The following is a 21,093-nucleotide window of genomic DNA, read 5'->3' on the forward strand; positions in this document are numbered from 1 at the left end:
TTTATTTATTTATTTATTTATTTATTTATTTATTTATTTATTTATTTATTTATTATCTATTATCTATTTCTTTATTTATAGGGGGCTGTCCAGTCAGAAAGACATGCAAAAAAGGTTGTGCGTTCTCCCCCCCCAAAAAAGTATCCTAAGATGTGTTTACACCAGGATTGATTGATTGATTGATTGATTGATTGATTGATTATTCATTTATTTATTTGTGTATTTATTGATGTGTCTGTTGATTATTTTTTAACAGATTTGGGTATCTGTGTGTTTATGTATTTATTATTTATGTACTGTATTTACTTATTTGTGTATTAATTAAATTATTCATGTATTTATGGGTTTGTTTGTTTGTTTGTTTGTTTATTTATGTATTTATTTATTGGTTTATTTATCTATTAATTTGTGTATGCGTGTGTTCATTTATTTATGTATTTATTTCTCTGTTGGTTTATTTACTTATTCATTTCTGTGTGTGTTTTTTTTTTCATTTTGTATGTGTGTTTATTTTTATATTATTTGCATATTTATAAATTATTTTATTTATTTATTTATGTGTTTGTATATCAGTTTGTTCGTTTATTTATTTCTGTATTTAGTTATTGTTGTTTTATTTATGTATTTATATTAGTTGTTTATTTGTGGACGTGTGTTTAGTTATTTATTTGTGTGTGTTTATTTATTTTTGTGTTTATTTATTTATTTTTGTGTTTGTTTGCTTGTGTGCTTATTCATTGATTGATTTGTGTATATATCTGTTGGTTTTCTTATTTATTTATTTGCATATGTGTGTATATATATTTTTTTTTGTGTTTCTTTATTTGTTTCCATGTGTTTGTTTTATTTTGTCCTCCCCAATGTTCTCAGAGAAAAAAAATATGGGGTCAACAATTAACCACGGAAAGATTGTCGGAGGCAGTGCTCCATTCCCTTTTGACCATTTCCAATCTCTGCTGACCTTTTGTATGTCGCCACTGAGTGATGGAATGAGTAGCCGCGTCGCTTTTAATTGGTTGCGCTCCGTTACCCTGCTCATAACAATTCCGACACATCCAAAAGCTTCACCCCACTAATTACATGCGAGCGCCAGCTGAAAAGATTTATTCTTCTCTGCTATGAACGTTCACGACGTGAAACCTGCATAACCGTCTGCTTTCATTTGCCCGCTAAATACGAGTGCGATGTGTCGGACGTATTTACAATCGCTTGCGAAAATCTCATTAACACGTGAGTATCAGAAAAAAAGCCAAATTTTACTTTGCAAATTAACTGGAGGTGGACTAGTGGTGCAGTGGGTAGCCTCACAGTGCAGAGGTACCGGGTTCAATCCCACTCTGGCCTCCTTTGTGGAGTTTACTTGTTCTCCCTGCGTGGGTTTTCTTCGGGTATTCTGATTTCCTCCCACTTTCCCCCCAAAAAACACTCCAAGTGGTCCTTCGCTGTGAATATGAATGCAGAGGGTTGTTCGTCTCTTTGTAACCTGCGATTGGCTGGAAACCAGTTCAGGGTGTCCCCCCGCTTCTGCCCCGGAGAACGCTGGGATCGGTTCCAGAAGCCCCCCGCGACCTTTGGAGCATAAACGGGATTGTAAAATGGATGAATGAAATTAGCTGTAGCTTGAATAGCTGGAGGCTGTCATTAGCTTTTGCACTTTGGCGATAAACTTGTCTCCCCCCGTGTCTGCTACGCTTTCAGGTGAGGATTACTCGTTAGGTATTCGCACGGCAGCCGCAAATCTCCGCCGCACAAGATGAATGATGGAATGATCCAGTGGAATATTCCCAAAATGGCCTCGTCAGCATCTTACTTATCTGCTCCTGCACCTGGTTGATGTCGCCGAGCCAAGCGAGCAGACAGCGAGACGACGAGAGCGGGCCACGTCGCTATTCATCAGATTAAAAGGGGGAAAAAAAGAAGTGAGTCAAATACAGCGCCGAATGAATTTTGAACGTGTTATGAAGATATATCTCTTTTTTTTCGCCTATTTTGCACACCGTCTCACTCTGCTTTTCCCTGTGATGTTATCACTTTCTCAATATTACCCCCGAGAACTACATTTTCCATTGTGTGGTCTGCGCAAACCCAGTATTCTCTGTAACAACCCTCGTGCGCCTTAATTCATTTGCTGCCTTTCCCGAATTTCTTCGGGTTTTAGTTCTTCTGGCAAGGAGTGCCGATAAAGCGATGGTCTGATCTCTGGCAATGTTTTTCCCTTCATGAAGGGGGAAGCATTTGCCTTTCGTCCATGTTAGTGCTTTGTTACAGCTTCAGCTATCGTTAAAGAAACCAATCTGTATGTATTGCATTGTATTTTGTACAGCCGCCCCCATTTCCAGCTCAGATAACTCCAGACCCATATAACTTAAGAATGAACTCTTTTTCTGTTGAAAGAAAAGAGGCTAAGCTTTCTACCGCTGAATTGAATGTTTATGTCGTCCTAAAAGTCAATATTCTGTGGGTCCTGCAATTTCAATGAAAATGACAATAACCCGGGCACTGGAGTGGAGACATTTCTGCACATCATCTGGCAATGAATGAGTTAAAGAAAGTGGATTTTTTTGTAATTTTTTTTTACAACAATTGTCTTCAAAAACCACGCTTCCACCCTCCATATTTTCTTGGAAATGTACATTCGTTTCGTCATGGTGCAAATTGTTCACAGTGCATAATGTGAATGAAAATGATTGACAGGCCTATTGTAGGTGAGAGTAGGTGGTCTTTCCATAAGTGTTGTTGTCATGATTGCCAGTTTCATTCGCCTGCTGTCCTTTTTTTTACAGCGAAGTTAGCCTTATCATTTTGCACAGAATTGAATAAAGGCGGCAAATGAGCACAAACAGGCGCAATCAAAACTAAGCAGAAGTTGATGATTCCTAATGGACTTTGGACTCTCCCAATAACTCTAAGTGCGCCATGCCGAAAGAAAGTAATCCCGTAATAATTCTGGAGACTTGGCTTTTAGGTAGGCAGACCGATAGAAATTGTAATTGACCCTTGATTCCTCATAGGGGGGGGTCAAACTACCCCTAGGGGGCGCTTCATAAGTGTTGAACAAGCCCAAGTCATGAGCGTCACAGGAGCTTCCTTATTCTTGAATTCACTCCAAGGACCTTTTATGACCTTTGGTTGTTTTAGAACAAGGGTGTCAAAGTTATTTTTTGCCGCGGGCCACATTGTAGTTATGGTTTCCTCTCGAGGGCCGTTATGAATTTGGGGAACCCATTTGAATGTTTAAATCCCTTCAAATATTACATATGGAGCACACAGCAAATTAATGAATAACTCGTTTTCAAATCTGAAGTCAAGAATAATGACTTTTATTGTGGTTGACATCCAAAAATATGAAATTTTGGCTCAGATTTTAGCAATCATCATGGAATTTAACAAGTTTGATTTGCTTTCGCGGGCCGCAAAAAATGATGTGGCGAGCCGGATTTAGCCCGCGGGCCTTGACTTTGACACCTGTATTTTAGGAAGATGATAAATGGCAGTAAACTTACACGTCCACGGGTGAATAATATAGTCTCTGAGCTCAGATAATTCATTCATACCCTGACGTTGACACATGAGGAGTTCAACATTCATTTAAAAAAAATGTGTGAATAAAAATAATTCCCCTGTCAGTCAAGGAAATGTCTTCAAAGGCCCATCGTTTTTTATGGTCAAAATTGGTGTTTGTTTGTTTGTTTGTTTGTTTTTCCACTTTAAATGTGCAAGTTGGTCCTCTCAATTTTGCCGACTCAGCCTTGCTTGAATTTAACGCTAATGAGGTGGACAGGAAAGGTCTTTATGTTGACTAATTATCGCGGCGGTATGGAAGACAAAATGAGCGGTCAACCTCGCGGCAATGGGTACAAGGTTCACTAATTAATTAGTTGGCTTTTTATTAATTAGTTGTTGTTTTTTTAATTCTCTGATGGCACTTGGATAACCCATTGTGATGATTTTGGGTTTTCATTCACTGCCATTCACAAATTCGGGAATTGAAAATATGACGTAGAGCGCCATTCCCTAATTTGTTTGGGTTTTGTTTTTTCTTGTTTGGGCACTGATAAAGTGCTGGCCATGGCCTCTGGGAATTTTTTTTTTTCCTTTCTACAAGGAAACTACTTGTTTCCATTTTTTCCATATTAGTGCTTTGTTACAGCTTCAGCTCTTAAAGCTCTATATAAACCAATCCTGTTTGTATGTATTGGATTGTATTTTAGACAGCCACCCCCATTTCAAGCTCATATAACTCCAGACCCATATAATTTAGGAATTAACTCTTTTTTTCTGATGAAAGAAGAGAGTAAGATTTCTTACGCCACATTGAATGTGTATGTAGTCCTAAAACTCAATATTCTATGGGTCCTGGAATTCTAGTGACAATGACAAAAACCCGGGCACAGAAGTCTGCCAGTGAATGAGTTAATCCACAATGTCTAATTTATAGTCAAGTTCATACTTATTATTTATTCATTTATTTTTTTCTTTATTTGTGCAGTGAGGAAAAATGCCCTGTGATGGTGCGTGCTATGCCAGGGGTCACTCAATTGGATTGCGCAACACTGCGTGAGTCTAACTGTACGGTATGTTGAGATTGGCAGTATGAAACATAGTTGCAGGCAGTGCGGGAACAGTCGTCTTCACGTTTCATCATGATTGATTGTTTACATTTGAATGAGGACCTGGGGAATATTGCAGGGGGTGGGGGGTCACGTTGAAAGTACATCAGAATAGTTCAGTACACATACAGTACATACTCAATCCAAAAGCTCTCAGTTAGGCTTCTTCTCTTCGCTCTTATGACTCCGCCCCCACAAGGGTTGGCGTTGATTAATGGGTAACCTTTGCGGCTCGGCCCGTGTGTGATGTACCTCAGCCAGCCTTGAAATGAGAAAAATGGTAAGAAGTGGCAAAGTGGTCGATCTGTGCCAACGCCTGGTGGCATGAAAGTCATCCTCGAAAGCCACGGCATGGTTTTCACGTGCAGTGTTTGTTTTCAGGAAGTGGCAATCGTGGCATCGGATCTCACTCACATTGTCTTGTTGATCACTTGACCTCCCACGCCCTTTCTCCAAGAACAGACTTCCTGCTGCGGTCTAATTTGTGCAACATTGCCCCCTTTTGTCTATTTCATCATACGCCAGGTGATGGAGGGCAATGCTGCGAGGGAATAAAGTACGTATGTACATCCATTTAGGAGCATCTGCTCAAGGCAAATTAAGCCACACGTGTGCAATGCTATTTTTTTTATGTTTGATTGGTTGAATACAAAGTCGGAAGCGGAAATCATATTTCAGGTTGACATTCCATGTGCATATAACAGGTGCGACAGAGCCCTTTCTGCAATTAATAATCTTGCATTCACAGAAGCATCTGCTCAGTCGTCCTCATTTGTGGATGGAATATTTCCAAAAAAAAAACGCTCAAATTGTACTCAGCAGCCAGATGCTTTTCAGACGAATATTCGGGTCGATGTTATCATTACAGTTTTTCCCCTTTCACCATCACTGGCACTGTTTTGCTGTGGCATCGCGCCACACAACACAAACAAAAAGCCCCAGACACATCCTGGTTTGTTCAGTGTCATCTCACTACGTCAGCCCAAACAACATTCCTCAAGAGGGACGCTTGGCAACAGGATCCAACGCAAATCAGCAGTCTTTGAACCACGCTGCCACGGCCAAGGTGGAATTTGTTTGAGCAAAGCGAGTCATTGTCCTTCGTCTGACGTGTGATCTATTTCAGTGATGTTTACCAATCTATCACCTGCTTTGCTTTCCTACATAGAGGCCAAAAAGCAAAACGGGATTCATGTTTATATCATTTGGCTGGTTCACTGCGGGGGACAGTCAATATGATCAAACAACGCACATAATTACTCTTGAATGATTTGTTGTTTAACATTGTGAAAAAATCTACAAATAATTCCATTGGATTCAATTTATTTAAAATGTCCGTCTTGGGTGACTCAAAGGAATCATGGCTAAAATACATCTTCACGCATATAGTGTTATGATTAAAATTATTTGAAAAGTATGTTACTGATGTTGCAAGAGATGATTTTTTTTTTAACTACGACTGTATTTTGCACTGGACACCTTTGCATATGAGCACTTCAACTGCTTAATGTCCAGCAGATGTCACTGCTGCGTTGAGCGTTATTTGCAGGCGAAAGTCAGTCTCGCGTGATTTTGTCAGAACTAAATTATGTAATTACTCCGCCTCTCCTCTCGTGGATGTGAAATGTAGGTTTTTGTATTTTTTTTTATAATGGAGATCTTTTTCTATGTAAATACAAAATATTTGCATTGATTTTTAACGGCGTATGAGGGAATTGTTGAATAATGCGGGCTGTGATGGCCGGAAGTGGTCATATTAATAGTTCCGCTTCCGGCAGACATATTGCTAAACTTAGTGGAGCAAATTCTTGGACATAAGCAGAGAGAATTTACCTGAAGTTGTCAACACGTCGAATTCACAACATCGTACGCCTGAACTACATGGAGAACCAAATGGGTAAGTGGTTCCAAAACGCTAGTTTATTGGAAATTTACGAGTTATTGTTAATCGTCGCGGTTTTAGAGTGTGGAAATGTCGTTCTTCGCGTTGTATCTCAACCGAGGCACTTAAGGAGACTTCTACTCTTTTATTATTTTATTAAAAGTTCTGCAGTTGCCATAAATACGTTTGGATGTCATCAATTTGGCTGAGCTCAGCTCCTCGCGCGTACATTAGCTTAGCTGATGTTATGCTAGCCCCCCATCCCGACTCTAAAACGCGTCATATAATACACAAATGATATCATTTGGTGTTGTTTCGAGGCTATACAAGTGCACATTAAGCCATTCGCGTCACGTTCGATGTTCCAAATGATGCTGTTGATCCAAATGATGCTGTTGATGGCGGGTTTGCTCGATCGATGTTTTGACGTGACGCTTGTCAAGCAGAGCGTCCCTAACCAACGTGTTCATGTGACACAATCCCGGCAACTGTCAAAAATATGTCCTCAAAAAATAAAATGTTGACTGTAGGCCAGATATCATTGGAAGTGAATTCTCACGATAACGTTGCATAAAGAATGTCCAGATAGACACGCTGATTCCATCAGATTTGACACTTGGGCATTTCGATTCAGTGGTCATACGGCCGGGTTCCATTCTTAGGGAAAAACCCGTATTAATTGGAGTATAATAACACAACACATGCCACATTCAATAGATTACCTGTAAAGACATGTCAACCACGTCACAACAAGCAGATTTTGTATACGTGGTAACTACGGAATTTCTGCCATCTAGTGGGAATTGATCCTTTTGCGTGTGTGACTGACTGGAAATTGTCAAGATATGATTGATCGCATATGGTATGTGCTTTTTTCCCGGGTGAAGGCAGTGTTATGACTACCCCAAAACCATAAGAACTAACTCTGCATACTTTTTTGCGTGAGTATTATTTTTAGACTGCGCTGTCCACTGGCAGCCAACCATCGGAAAGCCTTTTTATATCCAGGCCTTTTTACAAGCACTTTCATCATGATGTCCTCTTATTTTAGACATATGAACATGACCTCTGTTATGCCACCAAAGCAAATTTGCTTTATCTTGGGTCTCTGGTCTAACAGAGCCATCAGCCAGTCCGGCAAAGGACAACAACTACCGGATGAACCGCTACAAGAACAAAGCGCTGAACCCTGAGGAGATGCGGCGCAGGAGAGAGGAAGAGGGCATTCAGCTCAGGAAACAAAAACGAGAGCAACAGGTACAAAGCCTCACATCTCTCACCGCTCTGTGTAAAATATCATCTTTGGTTTTTGAAGTGGTGAGAGCGGTCTGATTTTTCTTCCAAGCTTTGCAAACGAAGGAACGTGGACGTCCTCACTGACGAAGAAGCCATGCTGGAGAGTCCCCTTGTGGAATCGCATCTCAGCTTACCTGTCACAGTGAGTGTTTACTTCAGTTGGCCTCAGGGCTTGTTTTGTCCCTTCTAGTGTGCAAAATAAGGCAAAAGGGCTTTTAAGTTGCAAGTCACCTACTTTTTCCTGTGACTGCAAATTCTACAATTTCTTTCGACAAGTCTGGGATGAGCTTTTGCTCAAACAATCCATGTGTGTGTTATCGCAGGAAGGAGTCATCACCAGAGATATGGTTGAGACTCTTTTCTCTGAAGACCCCGAGCTCCAACTCGCCACCACGCAAAAGTTCAGGAAACTTCTCTCGAAAGGTAATGTGCAACTGGTCTGAAGTCACAGTGAGGAAAACCAGCAGAGCTTTTCAGCATATTTTCCCCGTTTGGATTTCAGAGCCCAACCCGCCTATAGACGAAGTGATAAGCACATGCGGTGTAGTGGAGAGGTTTGTGGAATTCCTTAAGATGAGCAGCAACTGCACGCTACAGGTCAGTGTGTACAAAAACCGCATTGGAGACGGTTAATCTGCAAATTTCTCCATAGTGGGACGATTAAAGCTTTCGGATTCTTTCTGATTCTTAATCAATAAATTCATTTAATAGCGCGTCGGGCATGTGTTTGCAGTTCGAAGCCGCTTGGGCTCTGACCAACATCGCGTCGGGCACGTCCATGCAGACCAAGACAGTGATTGAAGCTGGAGCTGTGCCCATCTTTATTGAACTTCTCAATTCAGATTTTGAGGATGTGCAGGAACAGGTGTGTTGTGTGTTTTTGTTGTTGTTTTTTTTAATACATATTTTCTGTGTACATATCTGTGTGTATGATTTTTATCTTCCAGGCTGTGTGGGCACTGGGGAATATCGCAGGTGACAGTGCCTTGTGTAGGGACTACGTGCTGAACTGCAATATCCTTCCACCACTCTTAATGTAAAAGTGTTACTTATTTTTTTGTGTGTGTGTGCACCAAATATGCTAATATAAAGATATCTCCTCACTGTTGCAGACTCCTGACGAAATCCACTCGATTGACCATGATCAGGAATGCCGTGTGGGCCCTTTCGAATCTCTGCAGAGGAAAAAACCCTCCACCGTCTTTTGAAAAGGTGGGTATCGGTTAAGAAAAGATTGTCTTTGGACGTAGTTTTTCGTGAGCTTATTCGACCGACACAAACCTTTTGCAGCCCTCTGCCAAGCCATTTCTTGAGAGTATATGCAAATTTAAGTGATACATGAGTAAAACACGGTCTTCTTGATTTGAATACCACACACCTGGACGTCCCATGGTACAAGCACCGACATCCATAAACCAACAGAACATTGATATATCAATGGGTTGTCTTTCTATAAACTGATAGATTTGAAACTTGGCTAATTAGCTCTTCCTGTGAAGGAGTTTACCAAGTCCTAAATTCCTCCCGAGGCTAGATTTCTTACCCGAGGATGACAGTTTAACAGGCTGTGTCTGTTTACCTCAGATTGACCCCAGATTTTCTGTGCTTCCATTGTGGGCCTTGTGTTCGACCAACTAAGCATACAACAGCATGAAACTTTTTAATATGATAACTTGAGTCTGTCTATTCTCTATCAATTCCCAAATATGGCGATGCTTTCAGAGAAAGATTTATTAAATTTGTACAAAGTTTTTTGAACGTCTTATGGCGGGTTTGGGTTAGCCATATCTTATCTCAAAAATATCACAGTAGTGATATTCATGTATAGACTTCACATCATTGCAGCAAATGTGATGCATAAAGCTCATTGATTTATTTCAACATTGTTCACTCTTTTTATATTAGACAGGTGAATTTGTATCGTGAATATGTGGATTTTTTTTTCGGCAAATAAGACAAAGCAGTGTCACATTTTGTGCTCTGTTCGAATCACCTGCATCGTCGATTATGATTCCTGAGCTCGGATCAATTCGGCCTGTTTCGCTTGTAGGTGTCTCCCTGTCTCCCGGTCCTCTCCAGACTTCTATTTAGCAGCGATTCGGACCTCCTGGCAGACGCCTGCTGGGCTCTGTCCTACCTCTCCGACGGACCCAACGACAAAATTCAGGCTGTCATCGACTCCGGAGTCTGCAGGCGTCTCATCGAGCTGCTTATGTAAACCCGCGTCACCGCAGGCCTCGCCGGCGCTATTCCCGGCCTGTTGTTTGAATGGCTCCTGTTTGCAGGCACACAGACTACAAGGTGGCCTCTCCTGCCTTGAGAGCTGTCGGGAATATTGTGACGGGAGATGACATCCAGACGCAGGTGAGAGTCCATCTAAAAAGTTGAAAAGTCTGTGACGAAGCCTTCGTTAGCGCAAACGTTTGACTCGTTCTCGTTGAAATCCGTTCAGTTTCACTCATTCATTTTAAGGCTGTGAAAGGAAGCGCTTTGATTGGATGGCAATCAAGTAGACTGTGTTTACTCCCACCACAGCGTACACACCCATAAAATTACGGCAAGCAGCAAAATAAGTCCTTCAGACTTAATTCACACCCGTGAATTGTTTAGAGTAGCTGCCATTCCCGAAATTGTTCGGGGTTTGTTTTTTCTTGTGTGGGATGCTGGTAATGCGCTGGTCAGACCTCTGGCAATGTTTTGGCAATTCTGATTTATCTGCATGACTTTTCCCCGATCAGACGCACATATATTTTTAACCTTTTTTTTTTGGGTGGTGTGCTATTTTTTTGATGTAACATGTGGGCAACACTGCAACTAGGTTAGTTTGTAGGTTCTCATGTGTTGTGGCCATGCGCAGGTGGTGTTGAACTGCTCTGCCCTGCCCTGTCTTCTCCACCTACTGAGCAGCGCTAAAGAGTCAATTCGCAAAGAAGCGTGCTGGACCATCTCCAACATCACAGCCGGAAACCGAGCGCAGATACAGGTGGGGTGTCACCCCCCGCCCAAGCTCATTGTCACCTGACCGGGTCTTTTCCTCGGTCCTGATCGTTTGTGGGTTCTCATCTACAGACCGTTATCGACGCTAACATCTTTCCAGTGCTCATTGAAATTCTACAAAAAGCAGAATTCCGGACCAGGAAAGAGGCCGCGTGGGCCATCTCCAACGCCACCTCTGGAGGAACGCCGGAACAGATCAGGCAGGCTTATTTCATATTTGGAATACAGTAAAGTCTCGTTATATCGATATTCAAGGGAGTCCGAAAAAATATCGATATAACCGGGACTATCGATATATCCGACCCTGTTTGCATGTAATTTTCTCCGTGCGTGCATAGAAATAGTATCGATATAACCGGGACTATCGATATATCCGATATCGATATAACGAGACTTTACTGTACTTTTCCTTCACATTGACTTCAATTGCCAATATGTCTTCCTCCCCCTTCCACATCCTTGTCAACCTGCTCTTGTTTCGGTGTCTGCACTTTAGATATCTGGTCAACCTGGGCTGCATCAAGCCGCTATGCGATCTGCTGACGGTGATGGACTCCAAGATCGTCCAAGTGGCCCTCAACGGCCTGGAGAACATCTTGCGGCTGGGCGAACAGGAAGCCAAGCAGGAGAACCACGGAACGGGCATCAACCCTTACTGCAGCCTCATCGAAGAAGCTCACGGTACTGGGCCGGAAATGGACACGCATTGTCAAAAAGCAAATTCACTCCGGAATTTTTCCATCAATCCTCTCAACCTCTGCTGTTCAGGTCTGAACAAGATTGAGTTCCTCCAGAGTCACGAAAACCATGAGATCTACCAAAAGGCCTTCGACCTGATCGAGCACTACTTCGGGGTGGAGGACGAGGTCAGCAGCCTGGCCCCGCAGGTGGACCAGGACAACCAGCAGTTCCTCTTCCCCCAACAGGAGGCGCCCATGGAGGGCTTTCAACTATAAGGCAAAGGTTTCAACTCATTCATTGAAAGTGGGAGAAGTTTTGGGGTGGAGTGTTTCTTAACTCCACACCCTTGTTCTTTCTCACCGGGCCGTTACACCTTTTCTGACGCTTTCTGCGGGTTTATGATTTGGAGACTTTGTCATTTTCATTCCGATTCCTGGGGTGGGGGGGGAGCCCTTGACCCCCCCTTCTTTTCCTGGATGTCAGGCTGACGCCTCTGACAGTGCAATTAAAACGAAACAAAAATACTTTTACGTTCTCCCCCAAGAGCACATAATTTTCTTTCAAGGAGAGCATTTGTCAGAGAGCTTGAGGGACAGCATTTATTTAATCCACTTTAGGGTGGGGGGGGGCTTTTCAGAGTCTAATCACCAATAGTGTGCGGGTTTATTATTTTCTTTTGTTTTTGCTTTCTTGCATTTTTTTTTTTTTTGGCAGGTGACAGAAAATATCAAAAGGCTTTGGGTGAAATGGCGTTCAAAAGCAAATTCCAGCTTCCTACTGGTGGTTCAATTGATGCTCAAAATGCTCGAGGCATGTTGTGTTATGAAAAAAAAAAAAAGACATTTGAATTCTGAGGTGATCTTAACATGGAACAATCTGGTTGTAGTGCGCGTTTGTTTACAGCATTTAGATGAGCGGCTATTGACAGGAAGGTGAGAATTTTCAGTTCTGCTTCCCAGCGGCGTTTGGTCCGATTGATTTTGTGGCCGTTTGCCCATCTCGGGCCTTATTCGCATGGCAGGAAGCAGTCATGGTCATGTAGTGGTTCTGTCACAAGCTGTATCGCGCTTCTGGATGGTTAGTTTTTTTTTTTTTTTTTTTTTTTTCTTTTATAGGCGCTCAGGTCAGTGTCATCAATTGCAGCAGATTTTGCATGATTCTAGTGTAGCCATGCTGTTACGTAGCTCCAGGATGCTTCTCAGAAACGGAACACCGTTCCAAGTTTAGTCCCGTCGGGAGGATTTTTTTGGGAGGGGGGGGGGCTTAGTTATTAAAGTATTTCTTTGCACACACACACACTTACTTGCACACTGCAGACACTACACATAACCGATGACTGGCTAGTTGCAGGCTAACAAAAAAAGTTTCCATTGTCTGAGAAGTTTGATATTCGCTTGACAATTTTTCAGCTGAATAAAAAAAATGCAAAATGACACATTTTGCATTATTTTTTTGTTTTCCCTTCAGGTGTTGATACACTCATACAACAGCACAGCAAATTAACCAGAAAATGATGGCCTTTTTTTCCTCAATGTGTTGCACTTTTTAATTTTTGGGATTGAAGGAGTCATTTGGGGAGAGAGTCTCAGGCCTTGTATGGTACTAATTCACCCAAATAAGCCCCAATTGAAATCTAGATAAACAATTCCAAATTCCTGCATCCATCCATGTAATATGTTTTGTCAATTCACCAACTAGTGAAATATAGTTGTGCTGTAATTCACATTGGCAAAATCGTTTCTCTAATTGAAGCTCCTCAACTCACTTTTTTTTCTTTTCGGTGCAATATTATGACTCAATTCTAGCATTCAACACCGATCATACAACAAAATGCAAAAGGACATATGAAAACTTTTCTTCTAGCCACTGCTTATAGCCACTGTGACATTTGGATGGTTTGAATGGGCGGCGTAAATGCTGACGCGGGCGGTCCGGCGTGCAGGTTTGCATGTTGCAAAAATCACGTTGGGATGGTGTGATTTATTATTATTTTTCTTTGACTGAGCGGCACTGTGTGAAGAAGAGAGCTCACTTGACTCTGACTTCGTCCCCCGGAGCACATGTGTTCTGTGGACACGGATGACATCCCCCCAGACCCTCCTGCTAGTGATTTGTCTTTTCATTTACAACAGCACGACTCAATCACAGACTCTAGATGACATCCTCGCCATAGAGCATGGATGCTCTTTAAAAAAAAAATATATATAAAATATTATTTATACACTGTACAACAGGAGTGGGAAACTTCATACAAAAAGGATTTCCCCGCCCCTGTTGTAGGAGATGAAAGCACATCGCTAATTGAGCATCAGCATCTTAATGTGGCGTATCCTCGACATCGCGATCGTGTGCAGTCGGATTTTGAGTCTTTGAAAAGAAAGGGAAAAAAACAGGAAGATGAATTTCGCGAAACTGCACTCGTATTCACAAAAGTGCCAATCCGACCAAACAATCTTTGACCTCTAGATAATTATTTTTCCTTGTATTGATATATATCTTTCATTTACTTGAATGTGCACACGTACTGTGCAAAAAAAACAAACATTGCTGCTCTATTATTTTCCTTACCTTTTTTTAAGTTATGTTGTCTTTTGTAAAAAAAAAAAAAAAATAGGTAACTTTCTTTTCTGTGGGCGCCCGATTAAAACGTGTCTTTATGTGGTCTTGATGCATTTAATTTGTCTCTTCGGCTACCCCCGTATTCGTCTACTCACGGATTTTGCTGTACGTTTCTTTACGCTGTGGAGAGTAATCACGTGGCTATTTGTAGGGTCATGTATAGCATCCATTTGGGGAATTTCAGGTACCGACCTTTGTTTACCAAAGTTCCTTTCCCGAAATCGAAGGCTGTGATGTTTCCGTTCAAAGTCCCACTCTCTTGTCATTGATAGATTTCCATTTCAGTCGATTGATCAAGTGAACCCCAACCCACGAGACTGCAATAAATGTCCAAAGAAAAAAAAAAAAATCAGGCACTCTAAAAGGCAACCATTGCTTACTCTGACTTTTTTTCTACTCCGGGAAAAAAAACTGTCATTGCGATGTAAAGGTGATTTGCATGCAAAACAGGGTGAGGGAACTTAGAAAGAGCACCAAACATGCACGCATTATAGAATAATTTGTTCCGTAGGTGCATTATACGTCCTTCATATGAGGATTCAAATCCATCCTACCTAAATGGTTCCCCACCCGTGTGTGAAAAGCTATCAATTTTATGTATGTTTTGATACATTGATCGGCATTCACATGCAATTCTACTCACTTCTGGGAAGTGGACAAAAAGCCTCATTTGGAGTATGTGGTAGGAAAAATGGGCACAGAACAGGCGGCCGGAAGCCTTTTTCAACATTTTCCTTAGAGGGATAATCAAAGATATATTTTTGGATAATTGTGTTTGGAAAGAAAAAAGCTGCCTAGTAATCAGGAAATCATTTTCCAGATGGAATCAGGGGGAATCTGACATCTGATGTTTAATGTCTTCCGTCCTGGAACGTGTTGCCGTCTGTATCAAAAATCCAATAGTTTGTCAGATTATTCTAATCTTCACTCGTTTACAAAGTTTGTCTACAACTTTTCATATATGTGACATCGCTAACCAGTCCTCATCTTGTCTGCTCCGGTCCTTCTCATTTCTATTTAAATGTATTTATTTTCTCTTTTCTCTTTTTTGTTTGTGTATGTGTTAACTTGCCGTTTTCTCCCTAAGCGACTTATCTTTGTAAAAACTGTGACTTGACTCGACTTAACCGACTGTTTGAATGAGCGACGAGAAACTCAACATGACACACAAACATGATCATGAAACAAACATTAAAAAAATGTGGGAAATTAAAGTGAAAATATGGTATGATCTGAACATATTCAGTGATCATACTGCGAAAAGAGAATAAAGATGTTCAAAAAAAGATATGGGCTTGCTACTTTGTTTTTTTTTTTCAACTCCACCTGCTCGTGTTGATATTATTCATGATTACTTCTACAATATTTAATTACAGTGGCATCAATGGACAAAACGTTGACATTTCTTATCTTTTTTACCTGTTTATACCTGAGTGCTTGACTTAAACTGGCCACAAGGGGTCACTGTTGTTCCATGCAGAACAAAGCCAACAGTGGACTTTCTCTCCTTTAAGGCAACTTCGTTTTTAAACTACCCCCCCCCCTTTTCCCATAATCACCGAAAACTGTTCGCCATTGTAGTTATTGTTCATTATGCCCCTGAATGTTGTCACTGTATTTTGTCCCAACCGTCTATCATAAATTTAAACGACGGTGGCTGTTGTGCGCATGCGCAGTGGAACATGATATACTTCAACCTTTTTTTGCCTTCGTCTTCCTGTCAAAATGGTTTATCGTTTATCTTTTGTCAGCCACAAAGTTACGACCGCAAATATAATTGCACACGAGCGTTTTTATATTGTGTGTTATATAATTGTCACGGTACTCTCTTCTGCGCGTTATATCGACCAATGCAACACTGCGCATTTTGATTGGCTGATGAATTGGGTACCGTTTCGGTTCATCGATCTGATTGGGTGAATATACAGCAGCGCCTCCCCCCAGTATGCAAGTGAACGTATGGTCGATTAGTTTGACTTCGTCGTACAACATAAACAGAAATTACACCTTTGTTTATTTACTTGTGTTTTTACTTTACAATCTCCCCAAATCTCTGCCAGAATGGATAGCATTTCATCGTTATTTTCCTCCTCGGAGGAAGAGCAGTACGTTTTGGACTGCATGGCATACTTCATGATTTTAATGGCAGCGTGCACGTTTGTTTGCCTTCTGTTCGTGAATGCGTCTTATGGACGGTACAGTTCGAGCAAATATGGATTTGTAATCAATGCTAAGCTGGCATGGTTTGTTCAGGAACTCCCCGCGTTCCTGGTGCCCGTGTATCTGTTGGTGTGGACATCCTCGGGGAAAAGGTCCCTGCTTGCCAATCAGCTGCTCATTGCAATGTTTTTGTGTCACTATACCCAGAGGTAGGTACATTTTTGCAATTCCCGATGATGTTTGGTCAGTTGTACACGCCATCGTGCACTTCAATTTGACTGATAATGTACCGAGAAAAAATGAGCGGTGAAAAAGCATACAGAGAAACCCAGTGTTTGTGGATTTATAGAAGGAACCTTGACACTGACTCAGAAACTCACCTATTTGCACTTTTTGTGCTGACGCCATGTCTATAAAAATATTGCTTTGGTGCCTTTTGCAGGAAATAATTTGTGGCTTAAAAAATACACGAGTTACTTCTGCAAGAAGTACTTAATATGCAAGTGCTGGGTGTCACTAATTGTCATTTTGACCACATTTTTTTTCCTGTTCCAGAGCACTTATTTATCCATTTTTAATCCGGGAAGGGAAACCGACACCATTTCTCCCCTTTATCCTGGCTATTATTTTCTGCGCATACAATGGTTTCATGCAGATCAGATATCTGAGCCACTATGCAGAGTACCCTACAGACTGGGTGACAAATCCATGCTTCATCGGAGGTATGTATGTGTGAAATTTATGATTTGGGGCACAACTGAAAGAACTGTACATAAAATAATTCTATTCGTAAATTACAATTGACTCTCAGAGAGATGATTCATTTGACTGTTAATGTTAATGTGGTTGTTTGTGTACAGTTGATTCATGAACCAGGTTTGTTTGCTAGTTGTCGTCAATATAATCAGTAAACACGACTCCGCCCGCGCACATGTATTTTCCCAGCATGTAAAATGCCAAAGTAGCTTTTGTGACTGTCTGCTTTAAAGGACAACCGAACATCCCGGACAAGTTCTGTCTATAATTTGTAAAATGGCTTCAAATGACTTCTACTGAGCGTATTTTACAAAGATTCCACCGCATATAGCTATATTTTGCGTTTTAAGACTCACGCTGAATATTCCGGAAGTCTTGTTTTTGAGTTGGTGACGAGTCCTCACGTTACGTCACTGAAGGAATGCCCCGGACTGAAAAAAAGGACACATTGTAGCACTCCTTCCACCACGCCAATGCATTTTGCTGTACATACTTGTTTGGTCTGAAAACTTTGTGTTGCACCAAAAAGAGGCAGAAGAGTGCGACAAAGCTCCGTGTAAGGAAATTAATCAGCCTGTGGAAACGGGCTGATGAATTCCTTACACGGAGCTCTGTCGCCATTTTCTGCCTCTTTTTTGGTGCTACACCCCCCCCCCCCCCTCAAAGTGACTCAAAGTGGCACGGAATAAATTCTTTAATCGATTGCAAACATGTATGCTTTCCTCTTCTGAACTATTTGAATCATATTCATAACTGGATGAGTAACAACAAAGCATATTCTCCGAATCTGAAGCCATTGTTTTGATCCTCCAGCAAGGCAAGACGTCTTGGGGTGACACCACGACCAAGGGGGCGGCACCTTCTGAAACTGGCCACTTCCGGGTTCATTTTTTTGCAGATTTTGGAACTTTTAAGTCATTTTTATTGGTGTTCTGCATTTGACTAAAAATATCAGCCTTCGTGTTTTGGGTATTTTAGATGCTATAAAACGTTTTTCTGATGTCAGTTGTGAAACAAAAAGTGATGTCGGTTGTCCTTTAAGGTTTCGGGTTGTATCTAAAGGAGCTCTTGGTTGGTTTGTTACAGGTTCTCTGCTGTGGCTGTTTGGCTGGATAATAAATTTGCATTCTGACCACATCCTGAGGAATCTGAGGGCACCCGGAGAGAGCGGATATAAGATCCCTAGAGGTAACATGCCTATGGCACGCGATGACCAGCATGCATCTGGTATTTTGAAATCCTCTTTATTATTAAAGTAGACATTTTGGGAATTCCAACACACACACGCATATATAATGTAAAAAAACGCACTTTAATAACATGTAAAAACGTTACTTCTTGTCTTGCTAAATTCCATTCCATCATGTTGCCATACATGTTATCATCCCACCCCCACCTCCCAAACAGGTGGGATATTCGAGTATGTATCCGGAGCCAACTACTTTGGGGAGATAATCGAATGGACGGGCTTCGCTCTGGCGGGCCAATCTATTCACAGCGCGGCCTTCGCCATCTTCACCACGGTGGTCCTGAGCAGCAGAGCTTTTGCCCACCACAAGTAAGAACACAAACATGTTCATTCTGTTTGTGACTTTCAGACATTATCAATACAAAACAAAATAATACAATACAATACAATACAATACATATTGATTTAAATAGAACATGTCTTATGTTTGCTCTTTCCAGATGGTACCTTGCTAAATTTGAGGACTACCCAAAAACGAGGAAGGCATTGTTACCTTTTGTGGTTTAGAATAATCGCAAATATATATAGTTTTTTTTACATTGACACACCAAATCTCCAAGGTACAGTGATGCTATTGGTAAGGGGAAGCACTTTAAACGGGTTTAACATGTTTACTTCAAGCAAAATAAATGTTCAAGCAGCTTGCCATGCCAGCCTTCCTATTGAACAGCTACTCTCGACTAAATGCGATGAGTAAGTAGCCTTTAATTCATCTCAAGACATCCCCACCCCTCCTGACCACATCTCTGTGTGAGCATAAAAAAGACAAAGTGAAAACGTAGAACTCCTTGGGCCTGTAACCAGTTGCATTTTTCAGTTTGATGAATACCTACAAGTGACCTTTCTGGCGGTGGCAGGACTGAGTGAAGTGTAGCCGGTTAATTAGCATTGTTTTTGCCCCTCCACCCCTGCAAACTTTTACTGAGGTCAACAGAGGGCAAATACTTCAAGCTACCGTCTTGAGCAATAGCAAACACATGGACACATTTTTAACATTTTAACCCATTTTTGAAATGTGACAACGCCCTCCTCCCCGAAACTTGACTGAGAACAAGTACAGCAATTGTCGTTGTGTATGTCCTTTGCTATGTAACCTCATTCATGTTATTATGAATTTATTTTTTTATAATGCATACTATATTTGAAATAAAATGTGCTTTATCATTTGTACAAATGGACGCAGTTGGTGACTGGAAGAAGAAAAGGGGGTTGAAATATCCTTCATGTTAATTACACTTTTTTGTGGCAGTGTAGTACAGCAGTGTTTTTCAACCACTGTGCAGTGTGAGATCGTCCGGTGTGCCTTGAGAAATTATGCAATGTCACATTTTTATTTAAATTGTATAAAACATTTATTCATCATTTCCTGCAAATATAATGTCCTTCCTTGTCCAGTGTCCGTGCTGGTAAGACTGGGAGGGTAACTTAATATTCGTCCGTGTGGCAACACGTAGCTGATTGGCTAATTCCTCCGAGATTGGCCGCAACATTTTTCCAATGTAAAAAACGTGTCATGGCTCAAAATAAATGATTAAAAACACTGTGGTACATGGCCAATATGACTCCTGGCGGGAGAGATTGACTGAGGCAATTGTGCGGTTCGGGCTTTGACGTCCAAATGCAATATTCATCATTCTACACGCCGCATCACCGACATGATTGAAGACGAGCGTATTAGTTCATTTCTCATGCATAACAGAAAGTGGGCTTGGCTAACAGATGCTGCGTGTTCTCGAAGATGCTCTCCTGTGTTGCATCTGTCAAATGCGGTTTGACCCTCACCGATGCGACTAATCCTATAAACGATGACAGTGAGGTGAAGCAGCGTTTTTGCAAACCACGTCAAGGGAAAGGCTCGTAACCTGCTGCTTTTGATACCCGCGCACTCTGCGGTGTGAGATTGAGCTCAAGATAGAAGAAAGTGAGCTTCTGTTTGCTCTGTGGGAGTGAGCAGCTGCGTGCGTGCCTGCACAGGCATGTTCGAAGATTTTTTTTTTTCATTGACTGTCACATGCTACACGTGAGCAGCCGGGGTTGCGGGTCGGCATTATGCAAGAGGTTTCCTCTTTCACTCTCCCCCTTTATGGTGCACATTATACTGTACTCGCTTTCCACGAAGATGCTGCTTTGTGGCTCGCCTCCGTTGTACATTCCAAGCGTAAAATTCGTAGGCTAGGAGATGGCTGTTCGTGTGGGGTTGCGATGTGTGACAACATGTACAGTACTATGCATGGACGTTTTAGAAGGAGCTACCGAGAAATCTGATTACTTTATAGTCACTGGCGGCCTCCAGTCTACGTGAGCAGCATATATATAAAGAGGTTGTGATTGTGACTCGGCACACGTATTTCATATTCTATCATTCTTCACGTGCTTTAGGTTATGGGTGATTTCTTTCCTTCTTTACAGCCCTACATTTTGAGCCTTGAGATATATATATAGTTTAACTCATCTATCATTTTCAAATGTTAATGTCTTAGTAATTATGAAAAACAACGACATATGTTGATGATTGATCATACACTGTACATTCATTTTTCATAACTAAAATAATTGAACGTTAAGGATAAATACGTTTTGAATAGAATGGATCAAATGAATCAAAAATGATTATCGTCAAATATACATACTGTATTATCACTGTGCTGCGAAAGACCCATATGCCAATTTTTGTCATTTTCAAACTGTTTACATTAAATGCTATTTGAAATAATGTTCTTAAAGTGAATGTGGAAACAAAACATTGTCATGATTTATTTTCAAATTATATTTTTAAATGTAATCGTCAAATTTGGGTGCAGTAACACGGTCGGCCTCGTGGGGTCCTCCAAAGGAGTGGGCAC

General features: G+C 41.3%; 2 protein-coding genes across 2 annotated transcripts; both read left to right on the top strand.

Moving 5' to 3' along the window:
- The first annotated feature begins 6,381 nt into the window (after positions 1–6,381).
- LOC148882786 (importin subunit alpha-7) lies at positions 6,382–15,373 on the top strand. The gene is made up of 14 exons (XM_089023442.1): positions 6,382–6,507; positions 7,613–7,749; positions 7,838–7,930; positions 8,112–8,211; positions 8,291–8,385; positions 8,522–8,653; positions 8,736–8,824; positions 8,901–9,000; positions 9,839–10,002; positions 10,074–10,152; positions 10,646–10,771; positions 10,858–10,985; positions 11,282–11,466; positions 11,554–15,373. The coding sequence occupies exons 1-14, from the start codon at positions 6,492–6,494 to the stop codon at positions 11,739–11,741; spliced, it is 1,632 nt and encodes a 543-aa protein (XP_088879568.1). The 5' UTR covers positions 6,382–6,491; the 3' UTR covers positions 11,742–15,373.
- Positions 15,374–16,020: 647 nt separating this feature from the next.
- On the top strand, positions 16,021–20,904 carry srd5a1 (steroid-5-alpha-reductase, alpha polypeptide 1 (3-oxo-5 alpha-steroid delta 4-dehydrogenase alpha 1)). The gene is made up of 5 exons (XM_089022844.1): positions 16,021–16,454; positions 16,801–16,967; positions 18,088–18,189; positions 18,409–18,559; positions 18,691–20,904. The coding sequence occupies exons 1-5, from the start codon at positions 16,147–16,149 to the stop codon at positions 18,755–18,757; spliced, it is 795 nt and encodes a 264-aa protein (XP_088878970.1). The 5' UTR covers positions 16,021–16,146; the 3' UTR covers positions 18,758–20,904.
- Positions 20,905–21,093: the final 189 nt, after the last annotated feature.

Source organism: Hippocampus bargibanti, linkage group LG20 (genome assembly GCF_051943395.1).
Source record: "Hippocampus bargibanti isolate YZ-2025 linkage group LG20, ASM5194339v1, whole genome shotgun sequence".
NCBI lineage: Eukaryota > Metazoa > Chordata > Actinopteri > Syngnathiformes > Syngnathidae > Hippocampus > Hippocampus bargibanti.